At 39.2% G+C, this 19,890-nt stretch overlaps 1 protein-coding gene across 2 annotated transcripts; it reads right to left on the minus strand.

The window, feature by feature from the left end:
- Positions 1 to 797: 797 nt before the first annotated feature.
- Positions 798 to 11,149, minus strand: RP2 (RP2 activator of ARL3 GTPase). Of its 2 annotated transcripts, XR_011559111.1 has the most exons (6): positions 10,851 to 11,120; positions 5,753 to 6,418; positions 4,464 to 4,578; positions 3,258 to 3,343; positions 2,288 to 2,429; positions 798 to 1,085 (listed from the first exon to the last, which is right to left on the minus strand). XR_011559111.1 is itself a non-coding variant. In XM_070751821.1 (5 exons), exons 1-5 carry the CDS (start codon positions 10,983 to 10,985, stop codon positions 2,346 to 2,348), a joined length of 1,086 nt encoding a protein of 361 aa, XP_070607922.1. In that variant the 5' UTR covers positions 10,986 to 11,149; the 3' UTR covers positions 798 to 2,345. The 2 variants fall into 2 exon arrangements, 1 of the variants encoding a protein (XP_070607922.1); XM_070751821.1 differs by having other exon boundaries at positions 798 to 2,429; positions 10,851 to 11,149.
- Positions 11,150 to 19,890: the final 8,741 nt, after the last annotated feature.

The raw sequence follows: 19,890 nt of genomic DNA on the forward strand, positions 1-19,890 counted from the left end.
CAAAATTATAATTTTTTGCTGGTTCCTATGGTCAGAAGACTTTACGACAAGATTATTGAAGTAGATAGTCCTTGATTTAAATGCATTCATTTAGTGATTGTTCTAAGTTAAAACAGCACTGAAAAAAGTGACTCATGGTCACGTTTCCTACTTAGATCTTTGCAGCATCTCCATGATCATGTGATCAAAATCTTGCCAAATGGCATATATTTTATAATATCAGGGCCCCCATATCATGTGATTAACGTTTGAGACCTGACAATGGGAAAATCAGATTCACTTAACAATCATTTTACTAACAACAACTGCAGTGATTCACTTACCAACTGCGGCAAGAAAAGTTGTAAATTGGGCCAAAACTCACTTTACTGCCTTATTTAGCGGTGGAAGTTTTGGGCTCAATTGTAGTCATAAGTCAAGAACTACCTGTGACCCATGATCCATCTTTGAAGTTATGATTACCGCAACATCCCCAACCTGGTCATATGTTGCATTTTGGGCAGTAGGCAACCAACTCACATTCATGACCAGATGCGTTATTTCATGGTCACATGAATACAATTTGTTACCTTTTTTGCTATTTTCCGGCAAAAAAATACCCTTTGGATATGCTGGATCCACTTAACGGCACTTGACGACTCACCTTATCTCCATTGTAAAAACAATCATAATATTTTGTCATTTTGTGATCATAAATTGAATCTATATAAGCTTAAAGATTTAGGAATTAAATGTGTGCAATACTGGCCATGGTTTTTGTTTTTTTAAAACACAATATATCATAAATAAAGGGAAGCTTTCATTTAAGTATTTATTATAAAATACATTTCACAAATGCTAGACAAGTTGTATATAAAAGCTATAACATACGGTATAAATTTTTCTTAAATTCTACACTATGGTATCAATAAATTCAATTCATAAACAATATGAAATACATAACAATTCAGAAATAAATTCATGAGTCCTTCCATTTTGATAATATAAAAACAAGTACATGTCTGTGATGCTTCCATTGATTAAATTGACTGCCAATGTACAATGCAGAATTTTTCTTCTCTCTTTTTTCCTCTTACAGTTGTTTTCTGTTAAAATGTACAGGTTAAAATTCTATACACAATATTTATCCAACATAAAGTGCTAATATAAGAAAAAAACCACCAGTATTTACATATAAAACATTAACTATACAAATAGTAATTTTACAGTTGTGTAAAATATAAAATGTTCATATACCAGTAAATTTGCACTATAATCCTTAAACAGCAACATTTACTCTATTTAAAGGAATCTCTTGGTCAGCTACAGCATGGCTAAAAGCCATTTTGCTATACTCTAAACAAGTGATAAACTGATTGCATTATTCTTTTTTAATTCTTATAATTCATATTTTACCATTCTAAACCACTTCAACAGTACAAATGTGTACTGTTTTGTATCTGAAATACTGAGAAAGGATTTGTGTAGATGCTTCATTTTAACCGTTATTTACTAAACAGTAAATTTGTGAGGAAATTTTGAAGTGGCCTCTATTTGAGTTAAAAGGATCATATTATTCAATTATGTGCATGGCTTTTGGGTGGAACAGGCTGTGCAATATGCCGACATTTTGGTTTGTTATTTATTAATGGGTAGGTGTTGATATTAGAGTTCCATTTATGAATTGGATGTATTTTGGAGGGGGGGGATTATACAAATCTAAGCAGGGCTCCCTCAAAAATTCAGCAACAAGAACAATAAAATCTACTGTTGGAGATATTCATCAGAAGCCATAGCAAAACCTTTTGCTATGTTTTTTCTTGCACTGTTATGTCATTCAAGCATAATCGAACAATTGAAAGTCACTGTTGGACTAAGCAACTATTTTTCTCATCGTCACTAATTTTATAGTAATGAGACAAACCAGCCAGAATTAAAATCTCTTGAATGATACTGATTTCATGTGAAGTGTTTGAAAATTTCAGGAGATATTAATTGTTAGTAATGCTTGTTCAATGTTATAAAACATTCCGTTGTCAAAACTGAGTTTATGCTCAAAGATATAAACATACATTAAAAAATATTCAATATGCAACAGCTTTCTAACATCTATACTTCCATCTAGTGTACCATTATAGCTGAAAATGTTATACTGTAATACTAAAATATGCAGGAAAGAAAAAATCACATTACAGTTAACAGAGATTAGAGTTACTTCAATTTTATAGTATTACTGAAAAATCAGTATTATAAGGAAAAGGCAGAAAAAGGTTTTAAAATTTCACTTAATTCAAAGTGTTGTACAAACCTAATGCTCAATTTAACTATCAAGGTAGATATTTTTCAGTAAGGTGCTTTTGTTTCTTTCACATTCCCATCTGCATATCAGCAAAATTATAGAAACTGTCTATTTCTCTTGAAGCAGACAACTTGTCCTCAGATACAAAAACCTGTATTTTAGAATAAAAAAGAAAGCACAATTAAGATTTAGAACTCAAGTGGATTATTCCAGAATTTTAATTTGTTTTTTTTAAAGATAGTAAACTGGTTCAGATTAGAATGCTAATCTAACTGCAAACTGAATGACACAAACATAATATAAATATATTCTCATTTTCAAAAGATCTTTGAAATTATATTATCTGAGTCTTTAAATGATATAGACTTGGTATCTTTTAGCTAATACATAAGATAATTCACCTCAAAAACTAGTTTAACATAATTATTCAACATTTAGTAATAATGGGACAATAGTTAACTAAATACTAAAAAAATCACCATGTATTTATTAAAAGTATTGACATCTAGATTCCAAATTCATAAAATACATAATAACAATGTAAAACATATTAATATTGTAAAAATTTAAAACATTGTTCATTGCCCCCGTCATCAGGGCATATTGACAATATAGATCAGGAATGTCAAACTTGCAGCTTCATGTCATCACGTGTCATATCACAACTTTTTCCCCCTTTGCTAAACTGGGGGTAGGCATGTTTAGCCCGTAATGCATCTGGCCCATGAGTTTGACACCTGTGATATAGATATTTAGAAAAACATATGTGCATTTGTAGAAACGGAGTGGATGTATCTTTATTTATTACCATCACCAAATAGAACCATACATGTACCCTATCTTTTTCAAATTTCTAAAGAAAGGACAGAATTAATTTCATTTTTAAAAAAGTTAAATTCTGTGGAGAAAGTAGTACACTGGAAAAACATTGTATAATTTCCAGAAAACAGTTTCAGGGAGAATCTGCACCACTACTCACCTGAGCTCCACTAAAGACATTAACAACAATGTCTTGACAGGCTGCTATAGAACCATCTCCATTAAACTCTAAAGCAACAACAGGGCCTAGAAAAGGAATAATTAAGAATTAATATCTTGATATTAAGTTGTCTTCAACTCTGTATGGCTGGAAGTACAAGAAACTGAACAAAATAATCCTTTCTGAGGACTTCTCCCAAGCCTACTCTGGATTATTGGGAAAATATACCAGATACAATTCTGTATTTTGATGATGGATCCCCTTTTAACTTTTGATGTTGTCAACTATGGTACCTTTCTGAATTGTACAAATTGAGAATACTGTGTTAACTATATTGGACTCCTACTTGCATAAACAATAATAAATGACTGTATTTCTGACTCTGGAAGATCTGTTGTGGAATGTCATAAGGTATTAACTTGATCCTTAATATTATTTAACATTTATATGAAACCACTGAGAAGAATCTCCAGGAGCTTTGGAACTACACCTCATTATTGTTACTTTATTTTAAATTATTTATATGACTGCCAGACTTGCAAGTTATTACTTGGGGACAACTTACACATGCAAATATATGCTTATATCAATACAATGTGAGGTTTTCCTTCCATTTGATCTAGAAATGGCAGTGATGTAGATTGCTGCTGAAGCAACTGAATCACTTTAGGTTAGAATCTGAACCAAGTTCAGGATTTTGCTTAAAATGTATACGTTTGGACCAGAATCCTGATGGGCCATCTTTAGTGTTACAGATCTAATCAAATGCTGAGATTGTGGGAGAGGTTCTGCTATGTCTGTCAAATGCACAGTGTCATTTTGCATTCTGACAGATGAGCTTTCAATGTGATTGCACCTACATTATAGAATTATCACCCCTGACAATTTATGAGGCACTCATTTTACAGTACTAAAACATTTGTCAGAGAAACTTCCCTCACAAAGACCTTTTCTAGTTGACTGTAGGATAAGTGTGAGGGATTTTTTGTTTCCACTTCTGATTTCAATCCCCCTGATTTTATATGTTTTATTGTATAGTTGTTATTTAATATTTTATATTCTGTATATCCCTGCTTTTTTTGAGTTGGGAAGCAAATAAAATGTGCCACTTGTGACAAGACATTTTTAAAAAGATTTATATACAGTATAATTTTCATTGCCCTCTGCCTTGGGAATTACATTCAGATTTAAGAAAAAGATTTATACCTTTGTCAAGTAAAGAGATGAATTCAGATGCTTTTTGCTGGAACACTCGTTGAGCATCATCAGCTTTCATTAAAACTTCTTTTGTTTGTATCAGCCAAAAGCCTTTGCCAGTCATCTATTGAATTTCAGTAGTATTGGAATATATATGAAATATGTAAAAAATGTTAATAAATAACATACAGAAATAATCCTTAGAAAAAACAAAATATTTTTTAAGCAAATGTTTCTTCCTGCATAGCAATTTCCCTATTATTTAAAGCCATCTATATATCCTCTAAATCATAATAAATTGAGGGGGGGGGGCACATAACATTGAACCATATGAGAGCTCAACATCATTATGTGAATCAGAAATAGACTGAATGGGACCTAAGTCAAGAAAATGAAGCATCAATCAGGGAGAAAGATTATTGTAAGTCCAATGGAGAATAATTTATGACAATGTATAACAATTCAAATTTAAATGCCTAGATGATTTAATTTGGATTTTGTCATAAGCAGGAAAATGAACTCAATGATCTATATGACTCCTTCTAACTCAGATGCTAAAGAACTGTTAGTCAGACATTGACTGACTGAAAAATTTCAATTCCTTCTTGAAACAAGGATGTACAACTTCTGCTGGTCTGAGGTCCACTCCAGCCTTGTGTAAAATATAATGTAATCTAACAACAGCATCAAAGCTCTTTCGGGAAAGAGATTTAAGCATTTGCAAAGGCTTAAGTATCTATTTTGTGCCTTAAGACTCTTTAATAGGCAGTGAAAATCCAACAAACAGCTCATCCCACTCTGGATGATAAAGAAATTTGCATGTGGCTCCTGGACCCTTTTCTTCTTTTTTGTACTTCTGCCCTAGCAAAACAGTCTTGCAGTAAAACGAGATTCCTATCCTAACCTTAGATCAAAGAACTTGGTTTGACATTTTTTGCACACCCACTGATCTTTTCTGAATTAAAAATGAGATACAGAAAAACATTTACCATGAGGATATTACAAACAATTTTACAAGATTCTCTTTAATGCTGTACTAACAGACTTCAACTTATGAAGTGGGATTCTTCTCCCTTTGCAACCCTCATGTGTATCCTCAAATTATATTATATTATTAGAATGAAAAGCATAGGCAGTCAGATAAAGGAACACATTTCAAACTTGCATTATGTCAGGATTTGATTGCGCCTTGTAAAAGACATGTACAAGCTACAGATTTGTAATACTTTCATTTCTAAAAAGGCAAAATAGCTTTAGTTTTAAACCCAAAGTATAAAGTATAGAAAATTGTGTCTTACCTCATCAATTAACTTCCTTGCATTGGCAGTTGTATAATCTCCAGCAAAGAACACCACTAAGCAAGATTCCTCACTTTTTTTTTGCCGCCCTCCCAGGGTTATTGGAATTATGCTCTTGTTGACATCAGCTGAAATCCTCACGGCTTTCAATTCTTCAGAAGTCGGCAATGGTACATAGTCTTCTACTAAAGCATCCTCAGATAGAAGACCCCAATTATTTTCTCCTGAAACTGGTGTGAAGTCATGGATATTGCTCCATGTATTGTTAAAGATGCTTAGCCCAGCATCTTTCAACTGCAAAGCCAGCTCTGGATAATAGTATTGGAAACATCCAAATTTCATACCTGTAGAAGATTCAATAATGGGCTGGGTGGTACAGCACAGAAATACTTCTATCTTTCGGCAGTCTCGAGTACGAAACTGTTGGCATGCCACAACACACTTACAGTCTTTGCAGTCACGCAAAAACACACTGCCTTTTACAGGTCCTAGAAAAATTTGGCAGTTTATACAGTCGTCAACAGTGATTGTAGCAGAATGATCAAATATATAAATGTTGCAATTCTCACAGTCCTGAATGACAAACTGTTGCCCTGCAACTTTCCCAGGTAAACGTCCAACTGTTTCATTCTTGAGTCCAGAAAACATGTAATCTTTTGGATCAATCTAGAACAAAAGCAATATTTTATAATCAAGATATATTCTTAAAAGTCCTTATCATTTCAAGTCTGAAAATAATTTAGAATCAATATTTACTATACTATATTGTGCCAAATATCTAGTATCAATGTTATTTTATTGCTTCTCTTAAGATAGTCAACATTTTTATTCCATTGTTGAAAAGACTAAAGGAAAAGGATTTTTTAGCCAGAGACCGTCTATTAAGAGCTTACAAATTGTTAATCAATACAGAACAGTATTCTGTATGATAGTTCAAATATGCTATTTATTGGTGAAATACTATTCAATTACAAAGTGACACCACAGCACAAAAAGAAAATGAAATACAGTGATACTTCGTCTTACGAACTTAATTCGTTCCGGGACGAGGTTTGTAATGTGAAAAGTTTGTAAGATGAAACAATGTTTCCCATAGGAATTAATAGAAAAGTGATTAATGCGTGCAATCCCAAAACTCACCCCTTTTGCCAGCCAAAACGCCCATTTTTGCGCTGCTGGGATTTCCCTGAGGCTCCCCTCCATGGGAAACCCCACCCCTGGACTTCCGTGTTTTTGTGATGCTGCAGGGGAATCCCAGCTGGCAATGGAAGTCTGGAGGTGGGGTTTCCCAGCGAGGGGAGTCTCAGGGAAATCGCAGCATCACAAAAACACGGAAGTCCGGAGGTGGGGTTTTGAGGACTACCATGTTTTTGCGATGCTGCAATTTTGCTGAGGCTCCCCTCGCTGGGAAACCCCACCTCCAGACTTCTGCTGCCAGCGAAGCGCCCATTTTTGCACTGCTGAGATTCCCTGCAGCATCGCAAAAACATGGAAATCCAGAGGTGGTGTTTCCCATGGAGGAGAGCCTCAGGGGAATCCCAGCAGCACAAAAATGGGCACTTCGCTGGCAACAGAAGTCTGGAGGTGGGGCATCCCAGTGGCGGCGGCTTGGGTTTGTAAGATGAAAATAGTTTTGAAGAAGAGGCAAAAAAATCTTAAACCCCAGGTTTGTATCTCGAAAAGTTTGTATGACGAGGAGTTTGCAAGATGAGGTATCACTGTATTTTGTAGGCATGGGAGAACCTGGAGGCAGAGTAAAAAGGGGGATCAGCTTAGAATACCTATGTAGCCACAAGCAAATTAAGTCAAATCATGCTTGAGTGCCACTGACCCCTTATTTTATGTTTAACCAATATTGACTGTTAGTTGAGAAGATTCCTGTGCATAGGCTTTTAGCAATAAATGACTGTAATTGAACCTTCATGTGTGAATCTGATCTTTTGCACTTGCCATTTTTACGTTTACGTTTATTGATATAAAATATTCCTTTGCAAGATGGCAATAGAATTGTACTTCTGAATCTAATATTGAAGTAATGCATTAAATATTTACATTTTAAAATATGGATTTTATCAGAAAAGCATAACAATTTGTCTGAAAATGTGTTATTTGATTTAATTAAGAAGTGAGCCATAGTTACATAGATATATAGGTTCTAGACCAGAGGTGTAAAACTTGCTGCCCTTGGGCCAAATGTGTCACATTCTAACGAAGGGGGGGAGAAGTTGAGATACATCACGTGTCATGAAGATGCAACTTTAACATTCCTGTTCTAGACAATGCATATAAGTCAAGTATCATATTTTGAGGAATCATATCACATATTCCATTCCTAGAGAATACTGAAAAAATATTTATCCAGATAAAAAATAAAATGTATAATTTCTTACTTGGTTGCACATTCAAGATATAAAACAGGAAAACAGCAGGTGCTAATTAAAATTAAGCCAAATGGAATTGAGAAGCTTTGTCACAACTAATTGACCTAATCTGAAAACACAAGCAAAGTTGTTCTGCAGAAATTGACAGACTTGTGCAAATAATGGCAAAATAGTGTAATTCCACATGCTATCATCTTTTAAAGCAGCATTTCAATTCAGCTTAGCTTCATCGAACATGAAAATGTTCCCCATCATTTCAAGGGGGAAAAATCTAAGCACACCTTTAAATGGATATCACAACCAAAGTTAAATGATCCATTGTGTAATATTTGTAGTTCCTACTAAAACGATTTACTATAAAGCCTCATCTAACTTATTTTCAATTCTTCCTTATATTAGAACAAGTTAAATTTATTACTTGGCGTAACCCATTCTAAAAAACCACCTGATACAAAATGGTATTTGAAAATAAAAATTGAAAGTTATAAATTACCTTGTTCCTGGAAAATAAGACTCTGTCTTACTATTTTTTTTAACCCTGAAACAAATTCTTTGGCTTATTGCCATGCACTCAAAAGTCTGATTGGGCTTATTATCAGGGGATGTCTTATTTTGGAGGAAACAGGGTACTTAAAAGATACAATTAATTTCTGCAATTTGTTTTCAATTCAAAATTCATTTATAAATCTAAATATTGATATTACATCCATAATCAGGGCCAAGCATTTAAAAGTTACCAGTAATATGCATAGTGTAGAAAAATAGATGTCAAACAGATTAAAAGGATGTTTATTAGAAAATCAGGAAATATTGGGGAGGGGGTTGGAAGGGAGTAATCTCATATTTCACTTTTAAACATTCTGCGCTCCCATATTTTTAAAAAATAAGTGAAAAAAGTCACTTAGCCTTGAAAATTATGCCATATGTGGCCCAATTGTTCCTGGAAAGGAAATCACTGGGGAAATCCCAGGTTGATACGTTCAATTCAGCTCAATGGAGCAAGCAACTCAAAAATACGACAAGTAAAGCTATAACCCCACCCCAAAATGCAGATGGAAGTCCCTAAAACTTCCAGCCTTTGGTCATTGCAAATTATAGAGAAGTTATTTTCATAACTCAAGGAAATGAGTCAAAAAATATTTCATAGTTTCCTTAGGCACCAAATGTAAAGGACAATTGAAGGTGGCCCTCTCTTAAAGGGGACAAAACTCCAGGGTTTGTGTCAGGTATTTTGAAAGAGGATTCCATACAGCTTCACTTATGAGAAGAAGAAGAAACCCCTCTGGGAATATTAAAAGCTTGTGTCACTACCTGCAGTCTCATTCTTTATACACAAGAGATATCTAGATAGAAAACAATGGAAAATTATATCTTTGATTATGTACACAAGAATACATTGATGCGCTCTGAACTACCACTATTGTGTTTAATATTTACCAAGCCCAACCCAGATTAAATTATAATGAAGTCAACAAGAAAGGTGGTGAAAATAATAAACTAGTAGCTGTGATAATTTCACCAACTTGCCTACACTTCAAAAAATATGGGTTAACACCCTGATTTTAAAAATTTCAATATCTTTCAGTATCTCTAACTTTGCAGCTGTATTGATCTATGACATCCATGCACCAATACAGTGTAATAATCTAATTTAAATACCATTTATCTGCCCAAGGAAGCCCAAATCACAACTTCCAAAGGCTGGAAAGCTCCATACCACACAGAGGAGAAAGCTCACCACATTTCTTCAAATTCATCAGGATGGTTAAAGGCTGGTAAGGAATATCTAACCACGCATCGTTTGAGATGACAGGAATAACCAACCTTTCACATCCTGAAGCAGCTGCAAATAATGCTATTTGCCAAACAGGGAAGATCATCTGCCAGTTACAGAAAGGATCTGACAAGACCAAGCAGGCAAGCAAAAACATTGCCAAAGGTGATGGTGGGCTGTCAGATAGGCTAAAAAAGAAACTTCCCCAAACCAGCACAACAAGAATCCACATTCAGAATCCACATTCAGCACCATCCACTGTGGATAGGTTTTTTGAGAGTACCCCTCCCAACAAAGCTAGAGTGGGATCCTTTTTGAAGTGAGGAAAATCTCCTTGGAACAAGATGGGAAATAGTTCCTGCAAGAACAGGATAATAGGACAAGACAACTGAGACTGATGATGTTACCTAGTCTGTTAACAAAACGTTCAGAAAGTCCACTGAAACAAGCTTAAGAGAGAAAACCAGTGCCAAAATCTAAAACCCGAGCTCCCAAATATTTCTATTATTTCAAAGGAACGGTTGGTGTTCTCCCAAATATGCTGTCACACAAGGAAATGGGATTCTTTTAAAAAAAAAAATAATAATAATAATAATAATTATTATTTAATTTGTATGCTGCCCCTCTCTGAGGACTCGGGGCAGCATACAAATCTAATAAATAATATTAACTCAATTAATCCCAATAATTAACTCAAACTCCCAATTAACTGAACTGATCGGGTTCACACGACACACTGATCCGTAATACTAGCCAAACTGGCGAGGGCTCGCGCGACACACCGCCAGCCAAGCCCCATTGCATCCCAATAGGTTGTGCAAACCTACAAGGATTGTAGGTTGTGCAAACACAGTCAGTAAAGAAGAGGAAGTAGCCCTGTACGCTCAGCAGCGAATCCCACCCCACCCCACCCCACTCTTTCGAAGGAGGAAATCGCAGTTACCTTGGCTCGCTGGTCCCAACTATACTGTGGCTGTTTGTCGGCCTCGGCGGACAGAGAGCCATTCCGATCTCCGCTCTCGGCGCCAGCCTTTGCCTCTTTGGCCTGCTTCCGTCTCTTGGAGAAGAAGCAGCCCATAATCTGTTCCGCACACACACACACACACAACGGGCACTGCAAACACCTTCGCCGTGCCTCCCTCCAGTCCAAATAGCCCCGGCGGCTCCCGCGAAGGAAATATAACTGAACACGCCCCACCCTCTTACACTTAAAGCGCCCGCTTCCGGCTTCTCCCTCACCCGTCTCCCAGGGCGACCGTGGCTCCGCCCTTCCCGGCCTTTCTCCCAATCAGCGTCGTGTGTCAAAAAAAAGATTTCCCTCCTATCTGGTTGGCTGACAAATAACGAACCGCGTCGTCGACCTCCTCCACCCCCCCATCCGCAAGCTCGCCAATGAGTCCCGTGGGCTGGAAGCCGGGAAAAGAAGAGTGTGTGGGAAAAGAGAGAGGTCAACGAAGCGCTGTCGCCATTCTGCGCGCGCTCCCAAATACCGTTGCTTTTGCAGGGGCGGGGGGGGGGGGGGCTCTAAAGAGTTGAGTTAAACCGTATGTCGCTACTGAAAGTGTCGAGTATGGTGTACACCCCCCTCGGTGGGGTGGGTGGGGAGCATTCTGCAGAGGCAAAAGGAATAGTATAACCAGCCTTAAAAATCATTTATTTTTATTTATTTGTTTTGTCACGTGCGTATCGGTGGTATACAAAGATATAATAATATTTATATACATGATACTAGTAAAAGAGAAACATTAAGACAGGGGACTGAAGGCACTCTGGTGCACTTATGCACGCTCCTTATGGACCTCTTAGGAATCGGGAGAGGTCAACAGTGGATAGTCTAAGATAGTGATAGGAAACCTATGGCATGAGCCATATCTGAGGGCATGTAAGCTGTTGCCCTAGCTCAACTCCAGCATGCATGAGTGCACTGACCAGCTGATTCATGGCTCACACAGAAGCTCTGGGAGGGCATTTTTGGCTTCCAGAAGGCCTCGGGGGATGTGGGAGGGCATTTTTGCCCTTTCCAGGCTCCAGGGAGCCTGGGGATGGTGAAAAATGGGCCTATCAGGCCCACTTAGAAGTGGGGAAATAGGCTGTTTTTGGCCTCCAGAGGGGCAGGGAAGGCAATTTTCATCCTCCCCAGGTATTGAATTATGGGTGTGGGCACTAGTGCAGACCTGATAGTGGGTGTGCATAAACTTTTGGTACCCAAGGGAACAAAGGTTTGCCATCACGGGTACAGCATCTCCAAACTGCAGTCTTAACTCATTACAATTAATGTGATGTTTTTCTTGAGGCCAGCTTCCCCTGCTACTGGTGTGCTCGAGATCCCGCTCTGTGTCTCCGGAGGTCATGCACATGTGCCAGAGTGAGATTTTGCTTCTGTGCATGCATAGGGAGCAAAATCTCACAAGGGGACGTGTGCACTCACAAAATATCGGCGGTTTGCAATTATCAGAAGATATCGGTGGTTTGCCGATATTGTAAGATATCGATGGTTTTCCAAAAATTGCCAAAATCTTGCCCGCCTGCGCGTCCTTTTGCGAGATGTTGCTTCCTGCATATGTGCAGAAGCCAAATCTCATTCCGATGCGTGCGCCCACCTGCTGGTCACCCGAGCTGTACATGCAGCTCCATTTTTTGCTACCAGAATGCTATCACCCATCGTCCAGGTAATAACCCAATACCGATGGTCACTCTTTATGGGAAACTTTTCTTTGCAGTACATTGGTTTTAACATTAGATTTCTTAGCTTTCTTAATTGAAAGAGGAATTTAAAAGAATTGAGGGAGCTCTTCCCTGCTATAGTTTTAAGAATACCGTATTTTTGGGAGAATAAGACATACCAGAGTATAAGACACACTTTAATTTGGTGGAAGAAAATAGGGGGAAAATAGTTTGTCTACCAGGTATTCATCTGGCTAGTCCTTATCCCAGTCAGCCTTGGCACATTAGTTTGCTGGTTTTGAGCATGCGTGCTTTCTTTTTATCCCCTAGTTGGGGATAATAATAAACCAGTTTCTAAAACACTTCGCTTCTCTCTTCAGAGGGAGAAACAATGGAAAAAGCAGGCAAAGGGAAGATTGCTAGCAAAGCATGGAAGATCGCTTCATTGTTAGCACCTTATTAGGTCTGAAAAAAGGCGGAAGATCGCTTGCTAGCAAAGCAGAGAAGATTGCTTCACTGGCATTAGGGCTGAAAAAAGGCTTCCAAAGCACAGAAGCTCAGCTGATTGTCCCAGGGAGCAGCTGTGAAAAAAGCAGGAAAAGGGAAGATCACTTAGCTAGCAAAGCATGGAAGATTGCTTCACTGTGTAGGACCTTGTTAGAGCTTAATAAAAGCTACATTCAGAGTACAAGACATGCTCAAATTTCCAGCCTCTTTTAAGGGCAGAAAAGGTGCATCTTATACTCCAAAAATATGATATGCAGGAGGAAAGTCAAGATAGTGAAGTGGTATATAAGTGCCCTCCCTTCCCTCCCTTCTCTTCCTGTCCCTTCCTTCCTTCCTTCCTTCCTTCCTTCCTTTGGGTTCTGGTTCAAGTAAGGGTAAAGGTTAGTATTAGAGTTAGTCTAAGTGCTATTGCTGTAATTGATCATTTTTGTAATCACCATGCAAATAGGAGAAGGATCGTAGAGAAAGAGTGGTCATGGAGTCAGTTCCTTTTTCTGGTAGGCATGGGGGAGCTGTGACACCTTTCCCCCAGGTTTTTTATATTTTATGTTTGGTATGTATGTGTTGTTTGGTTTTTTAAATATGATAGGGTTTTATATGCTACTTTTTAATATTAGATTTGTCTCGCTATAATATTGTTTTTTATTACTGTTGTGAGCTGCCCCGAGTCTTCGGAGAGGGGCGGCATACAAATCTAATAAATTATTATTATTATTATTATTATTATTATTATTATTATTATTATTATTATTATTATTATTTGGACCAGGGCAGGATCGTAAAAATAATAAGGAGAGCAGACCAAAGAGATGGACATCATGCTTTCCATTGCTCCGAAGCAGGAAGACTCAGGTATTATCTTCAATCTCCTGAAGAAAATCTGGGAATTTCCAGATCATGACTTGGAAAACACAGTCTGAGGGATTGAAGAGAGAATTCCTGCCCCTCCCTCAGCCATTTTTAGGCTGATCTTAACCTCTTCATTATCTGGGAGTTGCAAATTCCCAAGCCTTACCTGCCAACCTGATCTGGAACTGAGTATAGGGGAATTTTAAAATTTGCAATCCCAGGCCACCTGGACATGGAAGCTTCTTTGAGGAGAAACTTGCCTTGAAATATTTTTTTTTCAATTTAATGTTTACGTACATGCTCCTGTAATGAATATTATTTGCAAGGGGATATTGCATATTTCATAGATGCCATGAGCTACTTATTTTGAATCACTTTACCAGCAACAACAACAAGAATTCTTCCTTGACCTTGGCAATTTTAGGGAGGTTCATGATACATATTTTTTTTGCTTTTATGGGGGGAGAGGAAATCTAAGTTTACAACAATGAAATCAATGCTACTGATATATAGTATAGCATAGTGATGGTGAACCTATGGCACAGGTTCCATAGGTGGCACGCAGAGCCAAATCTGAGGGCACGCAAGCTGTTGCTCTAGCTCAGCTCCAGCATGCATGTGCGCACTGGGCAGCTGATTTTTGGCTCACACAGAGGCTCTGGGAGGGCATTTTTAGCTTCCGGAAGGCCTCTGGGAGGATGTGAGAAGGCATTTTTGCCGGGAAGCCTCTCGAGCCTGGGGAGGGTGAAAAATGGGCCTATTGGGCCCACCAGAAGTGGGGAAACATGCTGCTTTGACCTCCAGAGGGCCTGGGAGACAAATTTCACCCTCCCCAGGCATTGCATTATGGGTGTGGGCACTAGTGCAGGAGTGATAGTGTGTGTGCACACGCTTTCGGCACCCAAGGGAAAAAAGGTTTGCCATCACAGGTGTAAGGGTAAAATTTTGGGGGTTAGGTGATGATACTACAGAGTCTGGTAGTGACTTCCAGGCATCAACTATTCTGTTACTAAAGTCGTACTTCCTGCAGTTGAGTTTAGAGCGGTTTACTTTAAGTTTGTATCTGTTGTGTGCTTGAGTGTTGTTCTGGTTGACACTGAAGCAGTCATTGGCAGGAAGGACGTTGTAGCACATGATTTTATGGGCTATGCTTAGGTCGTGTTTAAGGCAACATAGTTCTAAGCTTTCTAAACCTAGGATTGTAAGTCTAGTTGCATAGGGTATTCTGTTGAGAGTAGAGGAGGGCTCTTCTAGTAAAGTATCTCTGAACATTTTCTAGACTAGAGTGTTTATGTCCGAAATGTGGTGTGGGCTCCAGACAGATGAGCTGTATTTAAGGATTGGTCTGGCCAAAGTTTTGTATGCTCTGGCTAGTAGTGGTTAGTAGTGTTAGTTAGTAGTAGTTAGTAGTACAAGTGAAATTACGAATCCCTTCTTTCCTGGCTGTAGTAAAGTATGCTGGATTATGCTACTAACTGGAATGGTCGGTTATTTTATCATATTGTAGATGGAAAAATCATCGTTGGAGAAAATGCTTAAGTTTTGTTTAATTAAATCATGTATTGTGCCCCTAAAGAATGAATTAACCGTTTCCACTAATTGTAACTACCGTGTTTCCCCGATAGTAAGACCCCCCCGATTGTAAGACATATGGGGGGTTTCAGGGGGGTCGGCTAATATAAGCCATACCCCGAAAGTAAGACATATGTCTTACTTTCGGGGAAACACGGTACTAAAAGCGAGGGAGGCGTTGGAGCAGTTCGTGGCGCCCTAGCGGCGGTTCCCTCCGCTTTGACGGCGCTGGTCCGCTCGCTCGTCCCCGCAACCGACCCGTTTCCCCGACACGCGTCTGGAGGGGAGGAGCCGCTCTGCGCAGTTGGGCAGCCCTGCCTGCCGGAAAGGAGGCGGGCGAAGGAGGGCGCAGCTCCGCCCGCCCGCTCGGCTCGCTTCTACAACTTCGGACCAGCGCCGTCCTTCGCCTCACATTTCCGGGTTGGCGAGCCTGGATTGTTTTTCCTGTGAGCGCTGGTCCCCGATAAGCCTTCTGCGCCTGACTCGGCGAGGCGAGAGGGAAGAAGGAGAAGCGCAAGTGGATGCGGAGCGAAGGAAGGATAAATGCCTCCCGGGCGCTCCGCATCCACTTGCGCTTCTCCTTCTTCCCTCTTGCCTCGCCGAGTCAGGCACAGAAGGCTTAGCGGGGACCAGCGCTCGCAGGAAAAACAATCCAGGCTCGCCAACCCGGAAATGCGAGGCGAAGGACGGCGCTGGTCCGAAGTTGTAGAAGCGAGCCGAGCGGGCGGCCGGAGCTGCGCCCTCCTTCGCTCGCCTCCTTTCCGGCAGGCAGGGCTGCCCAACTGCGCAGAGCGGCTCCTCCCCTCCAGACGTGTGTCGGGGAAGCGGGTCGGTTGTGGGGACGAGCGAGCGGACCAGCGCCGTCAAAGCGGAGGGAACTGCCGCCAGGGCTGCTGCTGCGCTGCCGAGCAGATCAGCTGCTGGGCGGCCGAAGAAACCTTCCCTGGGTCTTCCCGACTTCACCCTGTCAATTTGGTCAGTGGAGGCGGGAAACGGCGGCGGGGGGTATGTAAGACATACCCCGAAAGTAAGACCTAGTGGGGCTTTTGGGGGTAAAAAGAAAGTAAGACACTGTCTTACTATCGGGGAAACACGGTAGATATGCCTGAGTTCTGTTCTCTTGCTGTTTCAGACAAGAATGTAACCACATATGATGAAAAGCTAAATAGGCTATGTGTGTTGTTTTTTAGTTTGTAACCATCCACATCAGGTTAGCTGTCATAGGAATGGGATGAGATAGTAGGATATAAGAATGCAATCTGCTTCTATACAAGGTGTGATTCTTCTTATGGAGAATTCACCACCCTTTGCAAACCGTTGAGAATAAAGCTTTGATACTTGGATTCTGAAAGTCTCTTAGGAAATCTTTGGATTTCTGCAGACAATATATTTATGGGTGAATTTAGAAAAAATGGTTTTTATTGAAAATATTAAAAGGCAATTTGACATACAAAAATGAAAGCAGTACATAAAAACACACAAAACAAACAAAACAAAACAACAACAAAAAATATTGCATACATATGTATAGAAGTTTATAACTACTTCTAGATCTCTACCTATTTGAACCTAAAAGAGAAACATTGCATTTCTATCATAACTTCTGTTCATGTATCAATACTCGTTATCAAACATACAGTTATACATATCATTTTCTTTTGTACATCCAAAATTTAACGAATCTTATTCATCATTGTAATACTGGTCATGACGGTGGTATTTTTTAAAAAAATAATATCAATTATCAATTCTAGTGTGCTGTTCACTTCTTATTACTCATTCTTTTTTGCCAAAAATTACCATTGTCTATAAATTCTCATTTATATTATCTCTATACTACTTATATTAATTTATTTTTTATAAATATAATTTATCATATATTTATAGCATGACCTGTAAACATATAATCTCTTGTCCGGAAAGTACCAGCAAGTTTTCTGTTACCCCAGACAAATGTTCTGTTATGGCTCTTAAGGTATAATATTTTACTCTTACAGGTTTTTTTTTTTGTAACTTTACATTAAAAAGTGGAATACAGTAATACCTCATGATACGAACTTAATTGGTGCAAGGAGGAGGTTCGTAAGATGAAAGGTTTGTAAGACGAAACATTGTTTCCCATAGGAAACAATGTAAAGTCAATTAATCCGTGCAACCAAAAAAACCCCCGCAAAAAAACAGCTTTCGGCGACTGCTGGGAAGCCGCGCGGCTGTTTTACAAGGTGACAGCCGGCCTGGGGGGCTTCCCAGCACCCCCCCGAACACCCGGGTTCGGGGGGGTGCTGGGAAGCCCCCCAGGCCGGCTGCGACCTTTTAAAACAGCCGCGTGGCTTCCCAGCTGTCTTCCGAAGCCGAACGCCAAAGCCGAACTTCCGCGTTCGGCTTCAGGAGACAGCTGTGAAGCCGCGCGGCTGTTTTGAAAGGTCGCAGCCGGCCTGGGGGTCTTCCCAGCACCCCCCCGAACCAAACCCGGGGTTCAGAAAATTTTTGCCTCTTCTTACGAACTTTGTTCGAGTTACGAACCGGCGTTCGGGAGGCTTCTGGGAAGCCCCGCCGCCCGGCTGTCACCTTTTAAAACAGCCGTGCGGCTTCCCAGCAGTCTCCGAACGCCGGTTCGTAACTCGAAAAAAGTTCGTAAGAAGAGGCAAAATTTTTCTGAACCCCGCGTTCGTATCATGAGTTGTTTGTAAGAAGAGGGGTTCGTATCTTGAGGTATCACTGTACTGTCAGCAGAAAGCTTTTTTTATACCTCCTTATTTGGGAAGAGGCTTCTAAGGAAATATAAAAGGTTGCTCTATATAGATTATTAACATTCCACCCAGAGTTCTCACTTGAGGCACAAAAGACCAGGATCAAATTATCCTACTTTGGACACATTCTGTGAAGATAGCTCTCTGAACAAGGTTATGTGCTAGAAAAAGTGGAAGCAAGGAGAACAAAGCACCAGCAGTAAGCTGGGTGGATTCAATTATAGTGGTAATAGAGGGAAGATTGGAAAGATCAAGTTAGGGACAGATCATGGAGAAAAAACTATGGTTAGTAAGAGCTAACAATGTCTTGATGGCACATTATCACCCAATGGGAGCATAGGTTTTGATTGTTTTGTACATTCGAGTTAGTCTTGATTCTGGCAACTGGCTGGACAAGTCCCTCAAGTTTTCTTGGCAAGATTTTCAGAATTACCCTAATTTGCCCTTGCCTTTTTTCTAAGGTTTGCAGCATGATTGGTACAGAATTTCACTAATGGCTTTGTCCTGAAGGCTGGACTGGAACTCAGTTTCCTGCTACTCTAGTAAATTTTCAGAACTAGAATCCCTTATACACAGTTTATTTAGTCAACAGCATCTGCCAACATTTTGCTAGGCATCTGAGATAGACAGTATTTATTTATTAAATTTGTATGCTGGGTAGTTCTCAATTATTTTGCAATATGAAGTGCCTATTAAAAGCATGTGAACGGTTAAGAAAGCAGTCCTGTGTATACTTAACCAGAAGCAAGCCAAGTAAAGGCCTTAAGCTAAATCTCAGCTGCTTATCACAATCTAAATATATCCACACACAGTCTTCTTACTATTTCCTTCTCTAACATTCCTCTAACATTTCCTGGTGGTCTATCATTCAAGTATCAAGCAAGTCTGATGGTTCACTTTCAAATCCAAACAAATTACTAACCATGAAAAGTACATCTGATTTCATGGTTTATGTGTCTATATATGTATTAAAAGAAATAACTGAAATATAATTCACATCTGTGGTAATTTGCTACCTATACTTTGAATGTTGAGAAGGCAGTGTAACATGAAATACTATATATCTGAATCATGTTAATGCATTAACTTTACAAGGTGGTTTCTAATCCTTTTCTTGCTGCAGAATAAATTGCAACATCCTATATAAACAGCATGCAATTTATAATTTAGTCCTATTAAAATCAAGGGGAATAAAATTGTAACAGCTCTTAAGTGCAATGTTAGAAAACTGGTTTGTATCAAGATAACCTTTCTGTATGATAATAAATAGTTTTCATTTGTAAAGCAGCACCTTAGATGAATAAAAAGGAGATGGTTTGACTTCCAAAGCCCAAAAAAGAAAGCAGTTATCCCAATCTCACGGCATTGTAGTCCCAGATCTCAGCCTCTTTAGTCTAATACAGTGGTCCCCAATCTTTTGGATGCTGTGGACCAGTTTAGTGAAGAACAGTTTTTCCACAGACCAATTGGGGGAGTAGTTTCATCAGGGTTTGGCATGTGCATGGATGGGTCTTTGCTTGCTTGTGTGGACCAGTTCCTGGCAGGCCATGATCCAGTGCCAGTCTATGAACCAGGGTTTGGGGACCGCTGATCTAATGAACATGTTCACAGGATGTAACTAAATATGTGTTGATTATTCCC

The sequence above is a fragment of the Erythrolamprus reginae genome, chromosome 4 (assembly GCF_031021105.1).
Source record: "Erythrolamprus reginae isolate rEryReg1 chromosome 4, rEryReg1.hap1, whole genome shotgun sequence".
NCBI lineage: Eukaryota > Metazoa > Chordata > Lepidosauria > Squamata > Dipsadidae > Erythrolamprus > Erythrolamprus reginae.